Here is a 17,726-nt window from a genome sequence, read left to right as displayed (position 1 = left end):
TGTAGTGTTTTTATGGTTTTTTTCTAGATTAGGAGGAATCAAAAACCATCTCCTATTTTTCTGTGGTGTTAACAAGGTCAAATAATAGATGCATTGAGCTCTCTGGGCTCCACTGCTGACAGGCTATCTTATGAATCTCACACAGAGTATTTGCGGTTCGTCTGAAGGGAACGCGAAGGCAGGGGGTGCCCGTGTAGGGTTCCCGTTCGGTGCCAGCCGGACCTGCAGAGGGCTGATGCCTGTGAGGGTTCAGAGCGCTCACCGTGGCCTGCCCGCCTGTGGAGCACGCACTGCGGAGATGGGGCTTTAAAAGGCATCGCATGTGGCTTCACTTATCTGCTTCTTTCCAGCTTCTCCTGGGGAAGGTTCAGAAAGATCACACTCCAGATGTTCCCTGTCCTGAACTGGCTGTTTTCGTATCGGTTCAGAGAATGGATCTTGAGGGATCTACATGCAGGCCTAAGTGTTGGGATGGTTCAGGTTCCTCAAGGTAGGCAGAGAGAAAAAAACACTCCAACTTCCATTGGTATATCATGCTTTTCATAATCTATCTCCTGTGTGTGTTTCTGTTCTTTCTAATATCATGAGGTTATGTGGGAACTTTAACGTTGGAAGTTCCTTAAATCATTAACCTATTTGTTTGCATATTTGCAGGAGAACTTCTTTTCTATAATCAGACGTTACACGGTCCAATTTCAAGAACAGGACACTTCTCAAAATATAAACTAATAGCAGCATTTTCCTATATTGCAAACAAAATAACATGGTCTTTAAAATCCACCTTGCAAAATCAGGTCTGTTAGATATTCACGCACGTAGCCCCCCCACTAATAGGTGGCCTAAATTAAGAGTTGTTCTGGTTCTCTGCCTAATTTCTAGATAGCAAGGGCCCATGTTGTAAAACAGCATTGGCTTTTGTCACTAACTGGCCTGGCTTTATCAGATCATGAACCGGGATTTTCATAAAGGTTGTCAGGTTTTCATCAGCAAAATTTTACTTAGTAACCAAAGATAGAGCCGTCCCAATTTGCTTGATTTTAGAAACATACTTTTGTTTTCCAGGGCTTTTAGGAGTTTGGCTGACCAGGTTACCTCTGCCAAATGTGAACGGTTTCCTTTCTGCATTCTGCTGCTCGATGACATATGTTATATTTGGGACTTCACCTCATATCTCAATTGGTGAGGTTTATTTTGTACTGTAAAATGTTTCTGCAGGATATAGAGATTATGTTCGGTGCTGCTTCAAAAAACTGGCAAGCTGTCCTATCTCTTTCATCGGACAGGCAGACGTTATTTAGGTGACAATCCAGACCCCCAGCTTCTCAGTTCATTGTTGTTGAACTTCTGCAGCTGTTGTGCAATGAGAATTTTCACCAATCGGTCAAGTTTCAGCTGCGAGATCCTTCGTAGCCCTGAGGAGCCGAGCGAGCACAGCTCCTGCACCACAGACACCAGCGCGAAGGACGTGGCTGAGTGTCACGCGGTCGCCTCCGCTGTGAGGTCAAGGACAAGTGCAAGCTGCTTCCCACGTACCCCCACGAGGTTACTGTGAATCATGATTTGGCTTCTGGTCCTCTCTGTGAAGTTTCTTGCCATGACTGAACAGTTGATGCGTTTCCATTCTTAATTTGTTCAGAAGCTAGATTATTAAAATGCCGTTTACATGTGACAAGGCCCTTCACACCATCCTAATAAGTGGAAGTGTGGAACTCTGGCCTCCTGGGTAACCTGGCAGTTCTTTCTCTATGTTTTTTCAGCCTTTCTGGCGGCTCATTGTAGTGCATCCATTTTTTGTGCTTTACATTAAAATCTTGTTGGTGTGCATTTGACCAGTTGAAGACTTCACTCACAAAATGGCAGGAATCTGAAATTTTCAGACAGGACTTTGGAAATTTTAGGTACTTAGTCAGAAACAGTAAAAATGGATTATAGATGTGGATTGTATGCATGAATGAAAATAGACTGTCTGACACTGCACAGACTGACGCTGGGGGAAGAGATGGATTTGTGGTTTTACGATAAGTCTTTGTTGCAACACCTCATGGAGTTCCATTTTCTGTTCTCTGTTTTGTTGGTTCCAGGCTCGTTTAGCATCCTAAATGTGGTGGTGACAAACATTCTGAAGACGCTTAACTTCAACCAAACATTGTCCTCTAATGGTTCCTTAGACAACTTCTCAGACCCTACTTTTATGAAAGATTACATGGAGGCCTTAACATTTACAGCATCAATAACATTTTTTACTGGCATAATTCAGGTAGAAGATGAACCTGTTTTATTTCCTTCATGATGTATCCTTGTGCGCATTCTTTGTACAAATGTAAGAATTGGTACTGCTTGCTTATTCTTACCACAAATACTAAGTTCATCACATTTGAATACATACGTTGTGCAAAATGGGCCATGAAGGTCTGTATCTTCCTCTTGTGCTGTCTGAAAAACATATGATAGCTTAAGATTCATGTGTCCATGATTAATATATTCATGTGTGAACTAAATTATTACATTTTATGTCGCCCAGTTCTGCAATGCCTGAACCCTTAGGTAGACCTGCATAACTGCACACACTTGATGCAAAGTGCTCCTGTTTCTGGTTTGGCAGTGCATTGCTTAAATGTGCATAATGAAAATAGTATGTTCAAATAACTATCCATCATGTATGGCAGTGAAGAGTCATGCCCTTCAAATATGAAGAGAAGAAGGGTGGATTTAGACATTGATCATTGGATCACGTCTTGCTTCTCATTTGTTCCATGCAGTTGCTCCTAGGCTGCTTCTGCCTGGGGTTTGTAACGTCTTATGTGCCGAAGACTATCATTGATGCTTACCTCACTGCAGCAGCGTTGCACGTAATTGTATCGCAGTTTGCCTTTATCTTTGACATCGTGCTTGATTTCCACGAGGGCCCCCTTGGCATTTTCTATGTGAGTAAATTCATCGTTAGTCAAAGGAACACCTGCTTCTTGGAGGTGGGGAGCAAAAAGAACAACTTCAGAAATGGAAGGCAATTGCCACCTAAGCCCATTGCTAAGGGCTATTTGTACAAGCCTCAGCTGTGGTTTACTTCGCCTTCCTGTTGTCTTGAACAGTGTATGAAGCTTATTGTGTGACGTGCAAGAAGAAAATTCTGTATGCATATTTTAAATTACTTACGTATGCCTACAATTGTAGCAGAGCACAAGTTAGAAGAAAAGCTACCTTTTCCCTCAATAGATCGTCATGGGCAAGCCATTGGGCTCACAATATCTTTATTGTATCTAACAGAGACTCAGGAGAGTCCAAGCTAAAACAAGTTAAAGCTAATTCATCCTAATTTACTTTAGTAATGTCAATCAGACAACTTGAGAGAAAGATAGTGTAGAAGAGAGAACAATGACCGTACTAGATCTGAGCTATTTTGTGGCGGTGTTTTCTCGGCAGATACCAATAGACAAGATAGATTTTAAAATACTGTTTTTCTCTTAGCATCTCTTTTCTTCTAACTGAAGATACCACCATAGCAGAAAGGATGAGTTCAAGTGTCAGGGCAACTTATGTCAATCTCCTGGAATACAGAAATAGTTGTAGTATCTGCCTCTGATCGTCTCTATTATGATTGTTTTTCAGAACCTCTTTCATTTCTTCCTGGCTCTCCCAAAGGCTAATGCCACCAGCATACTGCTGTTTTTAACCAGCACGGCTGCACTACGAATCAGTACATCTATCATGATAAATTATAAACACAGTCTTATTGCATTTCCCATGGAACTTCTCTTGGTAAGTGATCTCCAAAATGTCATTGTGATAATTGAACTGACACAGTGTATAATATACTATATTTCAAAAAACATTTCACATATTACTTCAGGATGCTGTTACGTTTACAGACTGAGTCTTTCCTTTAAATACTCCTACAAGATTAACTGTCTTTAGATGTATTTTGCACAGTTGAATGAGCACGGAATCACAGAATATATCTGTAAACATGAATGAGTCCCCCATCAGTCTCCTCTTGTCCAGCTCCAGAGCCCCAGCTCCCTCAGCCTTTCCTCACACGGGAGATGCTCCACTCCCTCCAGCATCTTGGTGGCTGCGCTGGACTCTCTCCAGCAGTTCCCTGTCCTGCTGGAACTGAGGGGCCACAACTGGACACAAGATTCCAGGTGTGGTCTCCCCAGGGCAGAGCAGAGGGGCAGGAGAACCTCTCTGACCTACTGACCACCCCCTTCTAACCCACCCCAGGTACCATTGGCTTCCTGGCCACAAGGGCCCAGTGCTGGCTCATGGTCACCCTGCTGTCCCCAGGACCCCCAGGTCCCTTTCCCCTACGCTGCTCTCTAATAGGTCATTCCCCAACATATACTGGAACCTGGGGCTGTTCCTGCCCAGATTCAAGACTCTACACTTGCCCTTGTTCTATTTCATTAAATGTTTCCCTGCCCAGCTCTCCAGCCTGTCCAGGTCTCTGATGGCAGCACAGCTTCCAGTGTCACCACTCCTCCCAGCTTGGTGTCACCAGCAAACTTGCTGACAGTCACTCTGTTCCCTCGTGCAAATCATGAGTATATTGAATAATACCGGCCCCAGCACTGCCCCCTGAGGCACTGCACTGGGTACAGGCCTCAACTGGACTCTGCCCATTGACCACGACTCTCTGGCTTCTTCCCTTCAGCCAGTTCACAGTCACCTCACTCCCCGCTCATCCAGACCCACTCCCTCAGTTCAGCTGTGAGGATGCTGTGGAGACTGTGCCAAGTGCCTTACTCAAGTCAAGGCAGATCACGTCCACTGCTTTGCCATCATCCATCCATCTTGTTATGTCCTCATAAAAGTCTATGAGGTTGGTCAAGCAGAACTTCCCCTTGGTGAAACCATGTTGACTGCCCCTAATGACCCTCTTATCCCTGACATGCCTTGAGATGGCACCAAGGAGAAGTCGTTCCATCAGTTTCCCAGGGATGGAGGTGAGGCTGACCAGTCTAGAGTTCCCCGGGTCTTCCTTTTGCCCTATTTGAAGGCTGGAGTGGCATTTGCTGTCCTCCAGTCCTCAGGCACCTCTCCCGTTTCCCAAGACTTGGCAAAGATGATGGAGAGCGGTCCAGCAATGACCTCAGCCAGCTCCCTCAGCACCGGTGGGTGCATCCCATCCAGACCCATGGATTTATGCATGTCCAGATTGCCTACCTGCTCCCTAACCCAGTCCTCATCAACCCAGGCAAACTCCTCCATTGTCCTGCCTTCCTCTGGGCCTCAGCGGTGCGGGATCCTCAGGACAGCCCCCGGCAGAGCAGACACAGACAAAGAAGGCACTCGGTAACTCTGCCTGCTCTGTATCTTCTGTCACCAGGGCACCCACTTTGTTCCTCAGTGGGCCTACATTGCCTCTGCTGTGAGTTTTATCTGCCACATATTGGAAAAAGCTCTTCCTGTTGTCCTTGGCCCCTCTCGCCAGGTTTAATTCTAAGGAGGCCTCAGCTTTCCTAGTTGCCTCCCTACACCCTCTGACAACAGCTGAATGTTCTCCCCAAGTGGCCAGCCCCTCCTCCCATGATCTAGAAACTCTCCTCTTCCACCTGAGCACACCCAGCAGTTCCTGTTGAACCACGCAGGTCTCGTGGCTCCTTCCTTGACTTCTACGTGTCGGGATGCTCTGATCTTGTGCCCGGTAGAAACAGTCCCTGAACACCAACCAACTATCTTGGGCCCCTTTACCTTCAAGCAGCCTTGCCCATGGGATTTCCCCCAGCAATTGCCTGAACAGGCCAAAGTTTGTCCTGCTGAAGTGCAGGGTTGCAATCCTGCTTGCTTTCCTGCTCCTGCCACAGGAGATCCTGAACTCCACCATCTCATGGTTGCTGCAGCCAAGGCAGCCCTCAACCTTTACCGCTTCGACCAGCCCCTCCTTGTCAGTGAGGATGAGGTCCAGCAGGGCCCCTCTCCTAGTCGGCTCCTCCGCCCTTTGCATCAGAAAGTTCTCGTCAAGGCTCTGGCGGAACCTCCTGGCCTGTGGCTGCGGCCGAGTCGTCCTTCCAGCAGACACCAGGGCAGTCAAAATCCCCACCACACGCAGGGCCTGTGCCTGTGAGGCTGCTCTCAGCTGTCTGCAGAGGCCTCGTCCTGATCTGGTGGCCTGTAACAGACGCCCACAATAGCATCACCCTTGCCAGCCTGCCCCTTCACTTTCACCCATACACTCTCAACTCCTCCTCATCTGCCCCTGGACAACACTCAATACATTTTACTTGCTCTCTCACGTAAAGAGCAACTCCACCAGCTCGCCTGGCTGGCCTGTCTCTCCTGACAAGGCCACAGCCACCCACGGCCACATTCCAGTCACGTGTGCTGTCCCACCATGTCTCCGGAATTGCCACCAGGTCATGATCTCCTGCCCTAACACAGGTTTCTACTCCTCCTGCTTGTTCCCCGTGCTGCACGCATTGGTGTGCAGGCATTTCAGAGAGCGAGCGAGCACACCCATTTCACCCCAGGGGTGTGGGGGCCTCCCAGCCTCCATCAGCTCTGGAGTGCTGCCCCGCTGATGCAAGCCCAGCTACAACCCATCCCTCTTTGAGTCTAGTTTAAAGCTCTAGTTTAAAGCAAATGCTGTATAATCTCTGGTATTGCTTTTTGTTTTCTTTCCCAGATTATCACAGTCACCATTATTTCTAATCGCATTCATCTTCATGCTGCATCTAGTAATGCTGTGCTCAGTATGATTCCTCAGAGGTTAGTTGTCTACGCTGTTAATGAGGTTGTACTTTGCAGATACAGAAAGAGATGTTTCAGCCTGTGTTTGAAGTCTGATGTGGGCTGATTTTACTGGGAAGTAAAAGGAATAACTCTTCAAGAGATTTAATTGCATAATCGTCTACGAGCAAATGCAGAACTCCAACTACAGTTTTCTTTGTTAGATTCAGGTTTCATTTACACACAGAGGAAGGAACTTGCATTTTTTGTGAGGTGGAATTCTTACATATTGAGATCATCTCCTAGGGGTGCTGGATGCCTCTGATAATGATCCTGGGTTTGGAGTAAATGTGGACAGAGCTCAGAACAGGTCTAAGCTCATCTGTTTTCTGATTCTGTAGGTTTCTGCCTCCTACATGGCCAGACTTATCAAAGCCAAGCAAGATCATACCGCATGCCTTCTCCCTTGCTATTGTAAGCTATTTCCTTCTTGTTTTTGTTGAAGACAGGTATGCTTCGCTTCACAACTACCATATTGCCAGCAATCAGGTGAGAGCAAAACTGGGCATACCTCCTAGGCCAAGGAGCAAGTTGAACTTGACTTAGAAATGAAAGAATGGAGTGAATATGCCAGACAATGGTTTTGTAGCAACTTGTTACCATTCCCTATAGAAAGTGGATTTTATAAGCCAGTAATGTGAAGGCCAAAACATGTCCACCTTTGACCAACAGGCCTTCATAACTTCCCAGTGACTGGGGTGAACCTCACACACACAGAGTGCTGCAGCTGATCCCTGAGAACCATCGCTGTCATGAATCCAAGAGACTATAGAGCATGATAAATTAATAGCTGAAACTGTAAATGGCCAGAGAGCTGCAGTGTGGCTGCTGCCCCAGTGTATGTATTCTCTACCCAGAGCGATTGCTCTGAGAGGTTTTAGGCTGGAACTGTGTTAGATTCCAGCGTGCTAGTAAGCGTTAGGTGTTTTGCACTACTCCATGTTTAGCTTGTTATGATGACTTCGATCTTCACTAGAATGAAACTAAGCCAGTAAGGAACCTGCCCTGACTTCTCAAAGCCTCTGGAGATAAATATAAAGGGAATGTCTCTTCCACTCAGCTTTTGTCCAGGTGCTGCCATATGCCATATGTTAGCTTGAAAGTCAGTGCTTCAGAGCTTTGGGGTTCTAAGTGGATTTCTTTGAAAGAAGGAACTGAATTTTTGGGTCCATGAGATCCTCACCTGTGGAAACTGTATGGCTTTTAAGATAATTCATTTCATCATGGGAGATGTTGCTTCCCAGAAGGTTTCCTGAGCTCAGCAACACAGACGAGCAACAGCAAGTGTGAGCAAAGGAAAGGACTTCCTGATAAGCTACTTCTATGAAGGTGAGTAATTCATTTGGGGTTTCCTCTGCATCCTTCTGTTTCTGTTTTACAGGAGCTGATAGCTGTGGGGCTATGCAATATTTGCAGCTCATTTTTCAAAAGCTTTGCTGTCAGCTCTGCTATTTCTGGAACTGTCATTCAAGAGAAGACAGGTGGAAGAACACAGGTGAGCTGGCCTGGATTTGTTAAGGTTCCAAACTCTCATCTAAACTCATTGTATACTGAGCAGAGGCTGAGATTTAATCTAAACAGTTTGTGAGATACACAGTTATGCACCCATGCATCATGAATTCAGATACCCTCTGTGTGTGTGCTATGTTATGTACTATACTTACATGATCCTTACAGCACATAGGGTGCCACGACGGATGCCAGGATAATGTGGGGAGAACAGGATATGTTCATGCAGTTTAAAACTATATTTCAGTAAATATATGGAAAAAGCCACAGAATCACAGAATCCCAGAGTGTCAGGGGTTGCAGGGCCCTGGAAAGCTCATCCAGTGCAATCCCCCCAAGGAGCAGGAACACCCAGATGAGGTTACACAGGAAGGTGTCCAGGCGGGTTGGAATGTCTGCACAGAAGGAGACTCCACAACCCCCCTGGGCAGCCTGGGCCAGGCTCTGCCACCCTCACCAGGAACAAGTTTCTTCTCAAATTTAAGTGGAACCTCCTGTGTTCCAGTTTGAACCCATTGCCCCTTGTCCTGTCACTGGTTGTCACCAGAAGAGCCTGGTTCCATCCTCCTGACACGCCCCCTTTCCATATTGATCCCCAGGAATGAGTCCCCCCTCAGTCTCCTCTTGTCCAGCTCCAGAGCCCCAGCTCCCTCAGCCTTTCCTCACACGGGAGATGCTCCACTCCCTTCACGCAGGTCTCCATATGAAAAATAACTCACAGCCCCTTAATTCTGCCATTTCTTCCTAACTTTTGAGTACTTGACTTCATGATATTTTTTTTTTTTTTAAGGGGGGAAGAGGATGTAATATATAATAATATGTAGTAATGTTTTTATTGTACCTTTTAACTGAATGCCTGTAAACACTTCACTGCATCATAGAAATAATTTTGTTTCATAAAGAGTTCATTCCAAAGTCTGACTTGCAAGAGAAGTATCTTATTACTCAGGTGAAATTATCAAGCCAAAATCCTGCATTGTTCTGTTGTGCCTAAGAATAGTCCAATTAGGAAAACTTTTTAGCTACAGAGAGCTCTTGCAGCTCGAGTATTGTATTCTGGAATTTGCACCACGCACTGCAGCATACCTGTGGCCTTTGTCCACCGGTCCCTGGTGATTTTTCCCAGTTGGTGGTGCTACGTGGCCCATACAAGTAAGGAAATGGCTGTGTCAGGTCTCTCTAATGAAGTATTTCTGCTCAGTTAGCAGCAGCGATTGGAGCATCTGTGATGCTGGTGACTGCGCTGAGACTGGGACACTTTTTCCAGATGATACCTAATGTAAGTGAACCTGAAATAGCTATGGCAGCAGCCTCCTTACTTCCTAAGCATAAAATAAATTAATTCAGTTATAAGACTTTAATTTTCAATTTCCTTAGCATGCTTGTGTTTGCAAATAAAAAATAACAAAATAATAGACACTATTTTTCTGATTTGCACAGGGTATATTTGCTGCCATTGTGGTATTTAACGTGCTCCCTTTTCTTGAAAAGTTTCTGGACGTCCCCATCCTGTGGAGACGGGACAAGTACCATTTCGTAAGTGGCAAAAATAAATAGCCGCGTAGAGTTCAGAACGTGCCTTCAGAGAAAGAATGGCTGTTTTGCGAGGGCAAGGCAAAGCAGCGGTCGCTTCCTTAGAAAAGGGATCCTTTGAAATATCCGCTAAAAGAAGCGTATTGAGATATCTTCAAAACAGTTTCCAATTAATTCTGTACAGGGAGAACTGGTTACTGTCGTTGCTTCCCATATCCCCTGAGAAGGAAACTGTCTGGCTGCCCATGGGGCCACATTCCCCTGTCAACTCTTGTGCAGGATTTCTCATGAAGAGAAAGACCCCCGATAGGATGCGGTTTTTCCTCATAACTGAAGCTATTAAAAAGGCTGGAGATTTGAACTGTCGTTCACGATCCCTGTTTGTGACTACTTCCAGGACTGGGTTTGAATAGATGTGCCAACAAACCTTGACATGTATTACCATTTCTAGCCTTTTTATTTTGTCTGCAGTTTGCAAATGCTGGGGCTGAGTTGCAGGTCATTGTGCATCTTTTCACCCTGCATGTTCTCTCTCTCTCTCGTTCAAAGGTTATCTGGCTTGTAACTTTTGCTGCAGTGCTTTGTGCTGGTCTTGACGTCGGTTTAGCGATCGCCATGGGATTCACATTCTTCATAATCGCCATTAGGTCACACAGGTAATTGTAACTTTTCAAACAAATTACTAGCTTTTCTTGGAGTTGATGTTTTAGTCAGACGTGTGACAATGAAAAATGTTTCATGTTTGTAAGCACTTCGGTCAGGTCATCCTGGAGCCTCTCTCACGCATTCCCAAACTGGTAATTCCTTCAAGTTTATGGGCTCTGGATTGGTCTCTTCTGCAGCTATACCATGCTGTTGCAGGCTGTTTATTGAGGTGTAGGCATCAGTTGGGATAAACTATCTGTGTACATACTTCTACAGGGATAAAATGAGATGTCGTGCCTTTCTTTCAAATACATTCCTCAGTCTTTGCTGCCATTTACCAAGTTGCTTTATTTTCTCCGTAAACCCAGTTGGGGATCAGGGAGGGAGTCTATGTCAGGCACACATTACTCAGTTATTAGCTGCTAATCCAAAAAGGAAAATTATTCATAAATCCAAGCCACACCTCCTGAGATTCACCAGGGTAGGGAGGTGCTTGTCTGAGTAGACTGAAGCCTCTAGAATTACACGGAAAGAGCTAGGAAATAACTCCGTTGCTGCAAATACTGAGCCGCTTGTGATCCGATCCAGAGTGGCTCTGAAGGAATACCTTTGGGACGAACTTCAGTTGCTGTCTGAAACCCACCACGTTTCCTCTGCTCAGATGTGGCCTCTTGGCTTTGCCTTGGGGTTTCTTGAGCATTGTGAAAGGGCATTTCTGCAGCCACTGCTCGGTTAAGTGTCCCTATTGTTCACACTACATTCAAGGTATATAACTGCTTATCAGTTTCCTACCGGTGAGACCACTGTGCTGACAGCACTCAAAAAAGCTTGGGAAGTTATCTGCAAACAGTTTGCTTTGAATAGAGTGTTCTGACAACAATTTTCCATACATGGGGGCAAACAACCTGCCAGCTAGCCACATGTTTATTCCACCCATGGCCTGAACTGACCAGAACTTGCCCGAAAACCATGCAGCACCGTTGGTGAAGCACGGTCCCCAAACCAAGATATTCTCTTTAGAGGCAAACCCCTGCACTAATGCTGCTCCACAACCTCTGGATCAGACCCAGCCCACATGCAGCCAGCTCTAGCCCAAGCTGTAGCTGCCTCCACCTGTCTGTGGAGATGTATCTTTGAGAAGGGCTGTGGGGAGACTGAGGGGGAACATGCTCCCTAGCGTAACAACAATAATGCAAGTGTTCCAGAGCTAGAACGTTCTTGAGGGCACTAGTCTACCTGAAGGCTCTGTTTGTGTACTGCTCCCCTCCACAAAGAACAATAATTATGAGTTAATAACTTTTTGTACTCACACCCTCTAAGTTACAGCTGGCGTAGTCAGTGAAGAGGAGAGAAATGGAGATCAAGCTTTTGGGAACAGATGGTTTTTCTCTGTTCTCTCTGAAAACCTAATAAACGTCTTGTTTCAGAATGAAGATGGTGGTGCTGGGACAGATTCCAAACACGAATATTTATAGAAGTTTATCCACCTACAGAACTGTAAGAGGAAACAAAAGCCAAATGTTCCATCTCTCTCTGTAATCCAGCTTCTTCCCTTAAGTGCCCGGGGGTGACCATTCAGACTCGGCTCGTTTGATTCAAAACTCTGAAGAATGCTTAAGTATGTGTAGTGTGAAGTGATTCAGATACCAAGCTCATCCTCCTTGGGCCTTCGGAGCTCTGTGTGTCTGTATGCGCTGTCTCCATGGTGGAAGCTGCACTGCTGTCATTTCCAGAGCTCTTTGGCATTTCTTCCTGACCTGGTTTTCTCAGTCTGGCTTTGTCCACTCTACATCTGTTTTCACAGCAACAACTGTGCATGTACTAGACTGACTCACAGGTCAGGTTCTCCTGGTGATGGGATAACAGGTAGGGCACGGGCCTTTCTAACACGTTATTTTCAAGACTTGCAACATACTGAACTGGGCAACATTAGGGAGCTTTGCCTTTGCCACAAGGGTACACTCCCGAGAAACATTTGCAAATGGTGGAATCATATAAGGACAAGGTTAGTAAGACAAAGGTATAGTGTATGTTTTCTGTAATGAGCATTAAAAATAATTTGACTTATTTTATAGTCAATCAACCAACTGTCATCTATGATAGATCTGCTGGAGGTGTGTTTTTAATGGCAAGAGAAGCACATTAGTTTGTGGTAATCAGGTCCATGTTGCCAATGCCACTGCTAGTATGCAGTGTCATCAATGATGTGACCAGACAAACTCTGTCCCTAGGGTAGAACCTTTTAAACTACAACACAGACAGGAGGGGGAAAATAGCTCCTGCTAGGTACAACTTCTGTTTTACAGGCAAGGGAGATCGAAGGTATCAAGATCTTCCAGTGCTGTTCTTCCATCTCTTTCGCAAACGTGAATCACTTCAAAACCTATTTGTTACACAAGGTAAACCACTGCTTCTGTCAGCGGCAGTTTCTCCCGTGCATTGGGGAGATAAACACTCTAATGAACTGCCTTTCCTTTTCAGATGGACATGAAAGCAGTGCCTCTAGATGAAAGTGAAATGAGGGCTTTAATTTCACTTAGTGTGTCTGACACCGCAGTGGAAAGAAAAGATCTGAAATTCATCTGTGTCTGTGATCCACCTCTACAACCACCTACGGTCAGCTTTACAAGGATATTTATCTAGTCTGTTTGAGGTGTCTGGTTTTATGTTACTGAGGACAATGTTCTTAACTTGCCAGTACCAAAAAGGCTGTAAATGTTTATCTGAAGCATATCTATATTTGCTGTATGAAAATAAGCAGACATTACCACTGTATTTCTTTACACATACTTTATGTGACAGAGCAATTGTAGCTCAGCATACTGAGTGAATTAAGTAGCAGTTGAAGTATTCAACGTATCCTCTCCTCAGCTGAAAGAGTTAATTTTGTCAGTGCTTCAATAGGGATTTTCTTCTTTTTCCCCATAGAAGTGAGAGAATTCCCTTGCATATGAGGAATTTGTCCCACTGCCAGTACTGCCAAGTGCAAGTACAAACTACCTCAAAGGCAGCTACGATTATCATGAGTAGAGGATTTCTCATATTTACAATAATTGGCTGCTGTGCATCGTCTAGGGTCACTCATAGCCCTCTTTCCCTGGATTTCCTGATTTGTCTTAGGCAATGAAAGGAAAAGGGAATGGACTATCTTCAGAGATATTTTTCAAGCAGTTACCTGTGATTTGTAAAAGCCATTGTAAGAGAAATGGGTTGAAAGACAGTGGTTTGGAAAACATAGCACCAAAGTGCTTAAGAAGTGGAAGTGATAGATAATTTAACATAATCTTCCGAAGTACAAAAATGCAGAGACTCACTTTACTTTTCTTGCATTATAAAAATTAAAACACACATTTGAACTATTAAGAAAGAAAAAATTATTAAATCGGTCCATTCTGTGCCCAGCTGCCGTGCAAGAAACTCAATAAACCAAGGTGTGCAGAGCTCGGCTACGCACGGCAGGGTCAGCCTGCTGCTGCTCAGACGGGCAATGGCGATGGGCAGTCTTTTGTTGCTGTTCCTTTCTTTTCTGAAAGGTCGATGTAACAAGTGAGATTCCAGCATCACGGGCCATTTCAAGGGGTGGAAGGGTGAGGTACCACTGTACCTTTTATTTATTTCTTTGGTGGCCAAAGGCTTAACCACATCTGAGGCTTGCTAAGTTCACCTGCTACTTTGCGTACTCTTGTGGCTTACTGCTACATTTAGTGTTATTTCACGTGTGTTTTTTACCATGAAGTGTCATATGATTTACAGGACTGTCTTACTTGCAGTACACTATTTTCTAGCTCATGGTCCCAATTCTTCCAGCCACTGGTGTGCTCTCCATTCTCCATCTTAGGCACCATTTACAGAGAAACTGGTGAAGCAACATCACACAGACAGCAATTCCGCATCATCTTCAGCTAATTTGGTACATTGGTCAAAGTATGGAGACAATCTCAGCTCTAGGACACTGTTGGTAGGAGCAGCCGATGTGCAGTGTGTATCCCCAGGCCCTAACGCCGGATTTTGGACTGAAAAGGCCAAGGATGAAGGGAGAGGAGCCTGCTGGTCACCAGGCTCTGCAATAGATAACTCCTCGGTGCGGTTAGAGCAAGAAGAACAGCCAATGCATTTGCCATGTTCGGTTCACACCATTATTTTAGACTTCAGCATGGTGCAATTTGTGGATTTGACAGGTTCAGAGTCACTGCGACAGGTAAACAACCCAACTGATACCAATGTGAAACTTGAAGTTTACCCAATGCCTTAAGTTTCTTGCTAGCCTAAAATATCTTGCAGCATAACAATCTGTGCATCTTCCAGTTGACCTTCAAAGGTGCAAGATTCAGCTATCGCTTCAGATTTCAATAAATTCCCATTAAAAAAGCCCCACCATCCATCCAGAGGACGTGCAAAAACCTGTCCTCCACTGTGACCAGTGCTAAAATCACGTAAACTAAAACTGCATGTATCAAAATGCCTACTTTGGTTCTTCCATTTTGGCTGTTTATTTTTTTCTTCTTTCCCTGTCTGTTTTACCTTCTAGTACACTTTTACAATGCAGAATTGCTCTAATGCCTGCATGGATTTCTTTCCACAGATCATCTATATGTTTCACAATATTGGCATTACAGTCCTTATAGCTAGCTGTCACTGTGAGTATAGCATTTGTTCACTAGTATCAACTTATCTCCTGGGTTAGGTTTTAAACTTGAGTGGAATGTTTTAGCCGTACTGCCTGAAGTGATTTCGCTGCTTTATTTCTGTTCCTCCATCTATAATAGACTCTGTGATAACACACTTTGAGAAGAGTGATTTCTTCGACAGCTGCGTCACCAAAGAAATGTTCTTCCTAACTCTTCACGATGCTGTGCTGGCTGCTTTGGGCAGGCATCAAAAGCCAGATGAGCTAGAACCTCCTGCCGAAGAGTTTCCTGAAGAACCACTAGCTGAACAGCAGAAGGTAGAATGTTTATTAAATTATCCTGTGAGTAAGGTAAACTTTGTCATGCGGCTGAGGAAGCAGGGCAGAGCGGATGCTCTTTTGAACTCTGGTTTTTCACAGGTACTTGCCCTTTTGCAGTGGATCAATAATCCGCTTTGTCTCTTGGAGTGCCGTGCTCCTTTTTGGGGAAAGGCATCGTTGTGTGCAGGCTGGAGAGACATCCAGCTGAGTTTTGTGGCAAGGAATGACTGTTGCATTTGAAGTGGTTTCCCTGTCTCTGACAGAGCGAGGACGCTGCCAGGGTAGAGCACATGCTCCAAGTGTTTCATTTCCAGAGGTTACCGCACCAGCTCCCTTGGGGCTGATGGGGGAAGTGCAGCACAGTGCTAGCTTGATTTCCTCAAGAACTGAAGTTTAGGCACATACTCCTCCTGTCAGTACTCTGCAATGGTTTTCAAGCTCACTGGCTGTCTCAGCCAAGTTCGAATAGGGCAGATGGTTGCAAATTCCAGGAAAAGCCCTTGTTCTGTGTAGAAGAGTGCAGTAATTGCCCCGTCTAGGGAAAGAACCCAGCTTTCGCTAGTCATCCGATGCACACCTCCAGCCAGGCTGGGGTCCCATAGCTGAATGAGGTGAGAATGAAGGCAAAAACCTATCCAAATCTGCAGGAAAACAGGGTTCTTGAGTTCTGCTGCTCATGGAACAACTTGTTGAACTCTCTTACCTTGGCACTGTACAGAAGTTTATTGCAAGGATATTGACCTACCAGACTCTCTCCCCCATAGAAAAAGCTTTAAAAAACTGAAGGAGACAGTATATATTCACCAGTGTCCCTTCGCTGGGGGTGAGGAGGGCTGGGAGCAGCTGCCAGGCAGGAGGTGCCAGCGCTCAGCGCGGGGCTGGGCTGGGGGCAGCGGGACCCACGGCAGCTCCCGCAGTGCCGTGGGCCGACTCAGCAGCCACCCCGGCTCACAGAAACGCTTGTGTGCATTTCAGGAGAGACGTTTCCTTTTGAAGAAGAATAAAGACTTTTTCTCTGCAACGAATTCTGACAACAAACTTATGCATGAAGAGTCAATATCAGATACCTCAAGCTCAGCCCAGAACAGCGCAGAACCAAGCTCTCGCTGGCAGTATGGCACTCGGCCCCTTCAGTCGGATTTCCAGGACACAAGCTGGGGGGAGAGGTGGAAGTATACCAGCAATCCCTGAGTTGCAAGTGTTGTGGAACTGGGAATTCAGTAGAGAGGAAAAAGGTACAATCTAAGCAACAGTTCTGGTGCTTATCAGCCTTCAGTCCTCTTATTTTTTTCTATTCCAGAGTTCTCAAAATAGACAGCCTGACTAATATCTCCAGTAATTCTGCTCTTCTAAACAAAAAACAACATTTTTGGTATTGCTTTCAAGCATTTTCAAGTGGATATGCTACCCAGAAATGCTGAAAGCAGAGAAGTTTCAATGTATAAGATCATTCCTAGTTTTGTAGTTCATTCTAGGAAATTATTTATGTTTGTTTTCTGAAATTTTGTAGAAGTTTAAACGTCCTAACTTAGCACTTACGTATTTATTGCTTGCTAGTAAGTAAAATTAATCCGCCATATTTCAACAGATTACATGCCTTATTTTCAAATGTATTTAGAATGATGTGCAACTTCAAAGAAAACATTTTGTTATTACTCTTCAACACTGAGCTGAAGTTGATATTATCTGCATTAAAATAATGTTGTGTCCGTCCCTTATTTCTTCCTCAGGCCCTTTCTAATCCACCACAACTAAATCCCATAGTATTTTTTTTATGGCTTTGTAGTCCTTTACTGAAATAGTGAAGAATGGAGGGATGTATTCACTTTGTTCTGAAGAGCCAGGAAAATTGTAGACTTAGATACAGCTAGAACAAAAACCAAAAAATAGCATAGTTCTATTTTCTGTAGGTCGGGCCCAGCGTTAGCTGCAGTAATACCAGCACAGGGGCGTGAGCGTGGATTCCACTGAAAGCAGCAGCATTTAGCAGTTCCAAGAACACGCATCACAAGGTTCCACTGTTCTCTCATCTGGAGGATTATCCCATGGCACAAATTGCCTAGAATGAAGACCCGCAGGTGAATTACTTTTAGATGGGTGGCCAGCACTGTGTATATACTCTATTCAGACCCTATTTTAAGGCAAAACTTGGATTGAAATGATGGATGTTTTGTGTATAGATCCTGTGGTCTGGGCTAATTCATTAACATGAACAGCTCTAACTTTTGCTGCTGGGCATTGTGTGGTATCTGGATGTGCCGTAACAGCAAGGCGGCTCCTCTGAATTCTGCTGCTCCTGGCTGCTAAATTGTAGCAATGATACAACAGCTAATAGGAATATTAAAATTAAACTGTCTGTAATGCA

General features: G+C 44.9%; 1 protein-coding gene across 9 annotated transcripts in view; it reads left to right on the top strand.

Annotated features, from left to right (window-relative positions):
• The window catches only part of SLC26A8 (solute carrier family 26 member 8), a 22,416-nt gene extending 4,690 nt beyond the window's left edge, over positions 1-17,726 (top strand). For 2 of the 9 annotated variants that reach the window (XM_065038450.1, XM_065038449.1), the window contains exons 3-20: positions 351-490; positions 1,063-1,179; positions 2,082-2,257; positions 2,760-2,924; positions 3,607-3,756; positions 6,623-6,705; positions 7,068-7,215; positions 8,108-8,221; positions 9,437-9,514; positions 9,676-9,771; positions 10,318-10,424; positions 11,841-11,910; positions 12,720-12,812; positions 12,895-13,029; positions 14,252-14,611; positions 14,996-15,050; positions 15,180-15,358; positions 16,337-17,726. In XM_065038450.1, the coding sequence (XP_064894522.1) occupies positions 351-490; positions 1,063-1,179; positions 2,082-2,257; positions 2,760-2,924; positions 3,607-3,756; positions 6,623-6,705; positions 7,068-7,215; positions 8,108-8,221; positions 9,437-9,514; positions 9,676-9,771; positions 10,318-10,424; positions 11,841-11,910; positions 12,720-12,812; positions 12,895-13,029; positions 14,252-14,611; positions 14,996-15,050; positions 15,180-15,358; positions 16,337-16,552 (2,482 nt within the window). In that variant the 3' untranslated portion in view covers positions 16,553-17,726. Of the gene's footprint in view, positions 1-350; positions 491-1,062; positions 1,180-2,081; positions 2,258-2,759; positions 2,925-3,606; positions 3,757-6,622; positions 6,706-7,067; positions 7,216-8,107; positions 8,222-9,436; positions 9,515-9,675; positions 9,772-10,317; positions 10,425-11,840; positions 11,911-12,719; positions 12,813-12,894; positions 13,030-14,251; positions 14,612-14,995; positions 15,051-15,179; positions 15,359-16,336 lie in introns of those variants that run through there. The other 7 variants (XM_065038455.1, XM_065038454.1, XM_065038452.1 and 4 more) reach the window with 6 other exon arrangements.

Source organism: Columba livia, chromosome 22 (genome assembly GCF_036013475.1).
Source record: "Columba livia isolate bColLiv1 breed racing homer chromosome 22, bColLiv1.pat.W.v2, whole genome shotgun sequence".
In the NCBI taxonomy this organism is placed as follows: domain Eukaryota; kingdom Metazoa; phylum Chordata; class Aves; order Columbiformes; family Columbidae; genus Columba; species Columba livia.
Note: the sequence above shows the minus strand (reverse complement) of the source record. Positions and strands in the feature narration are given on the sequence as shown.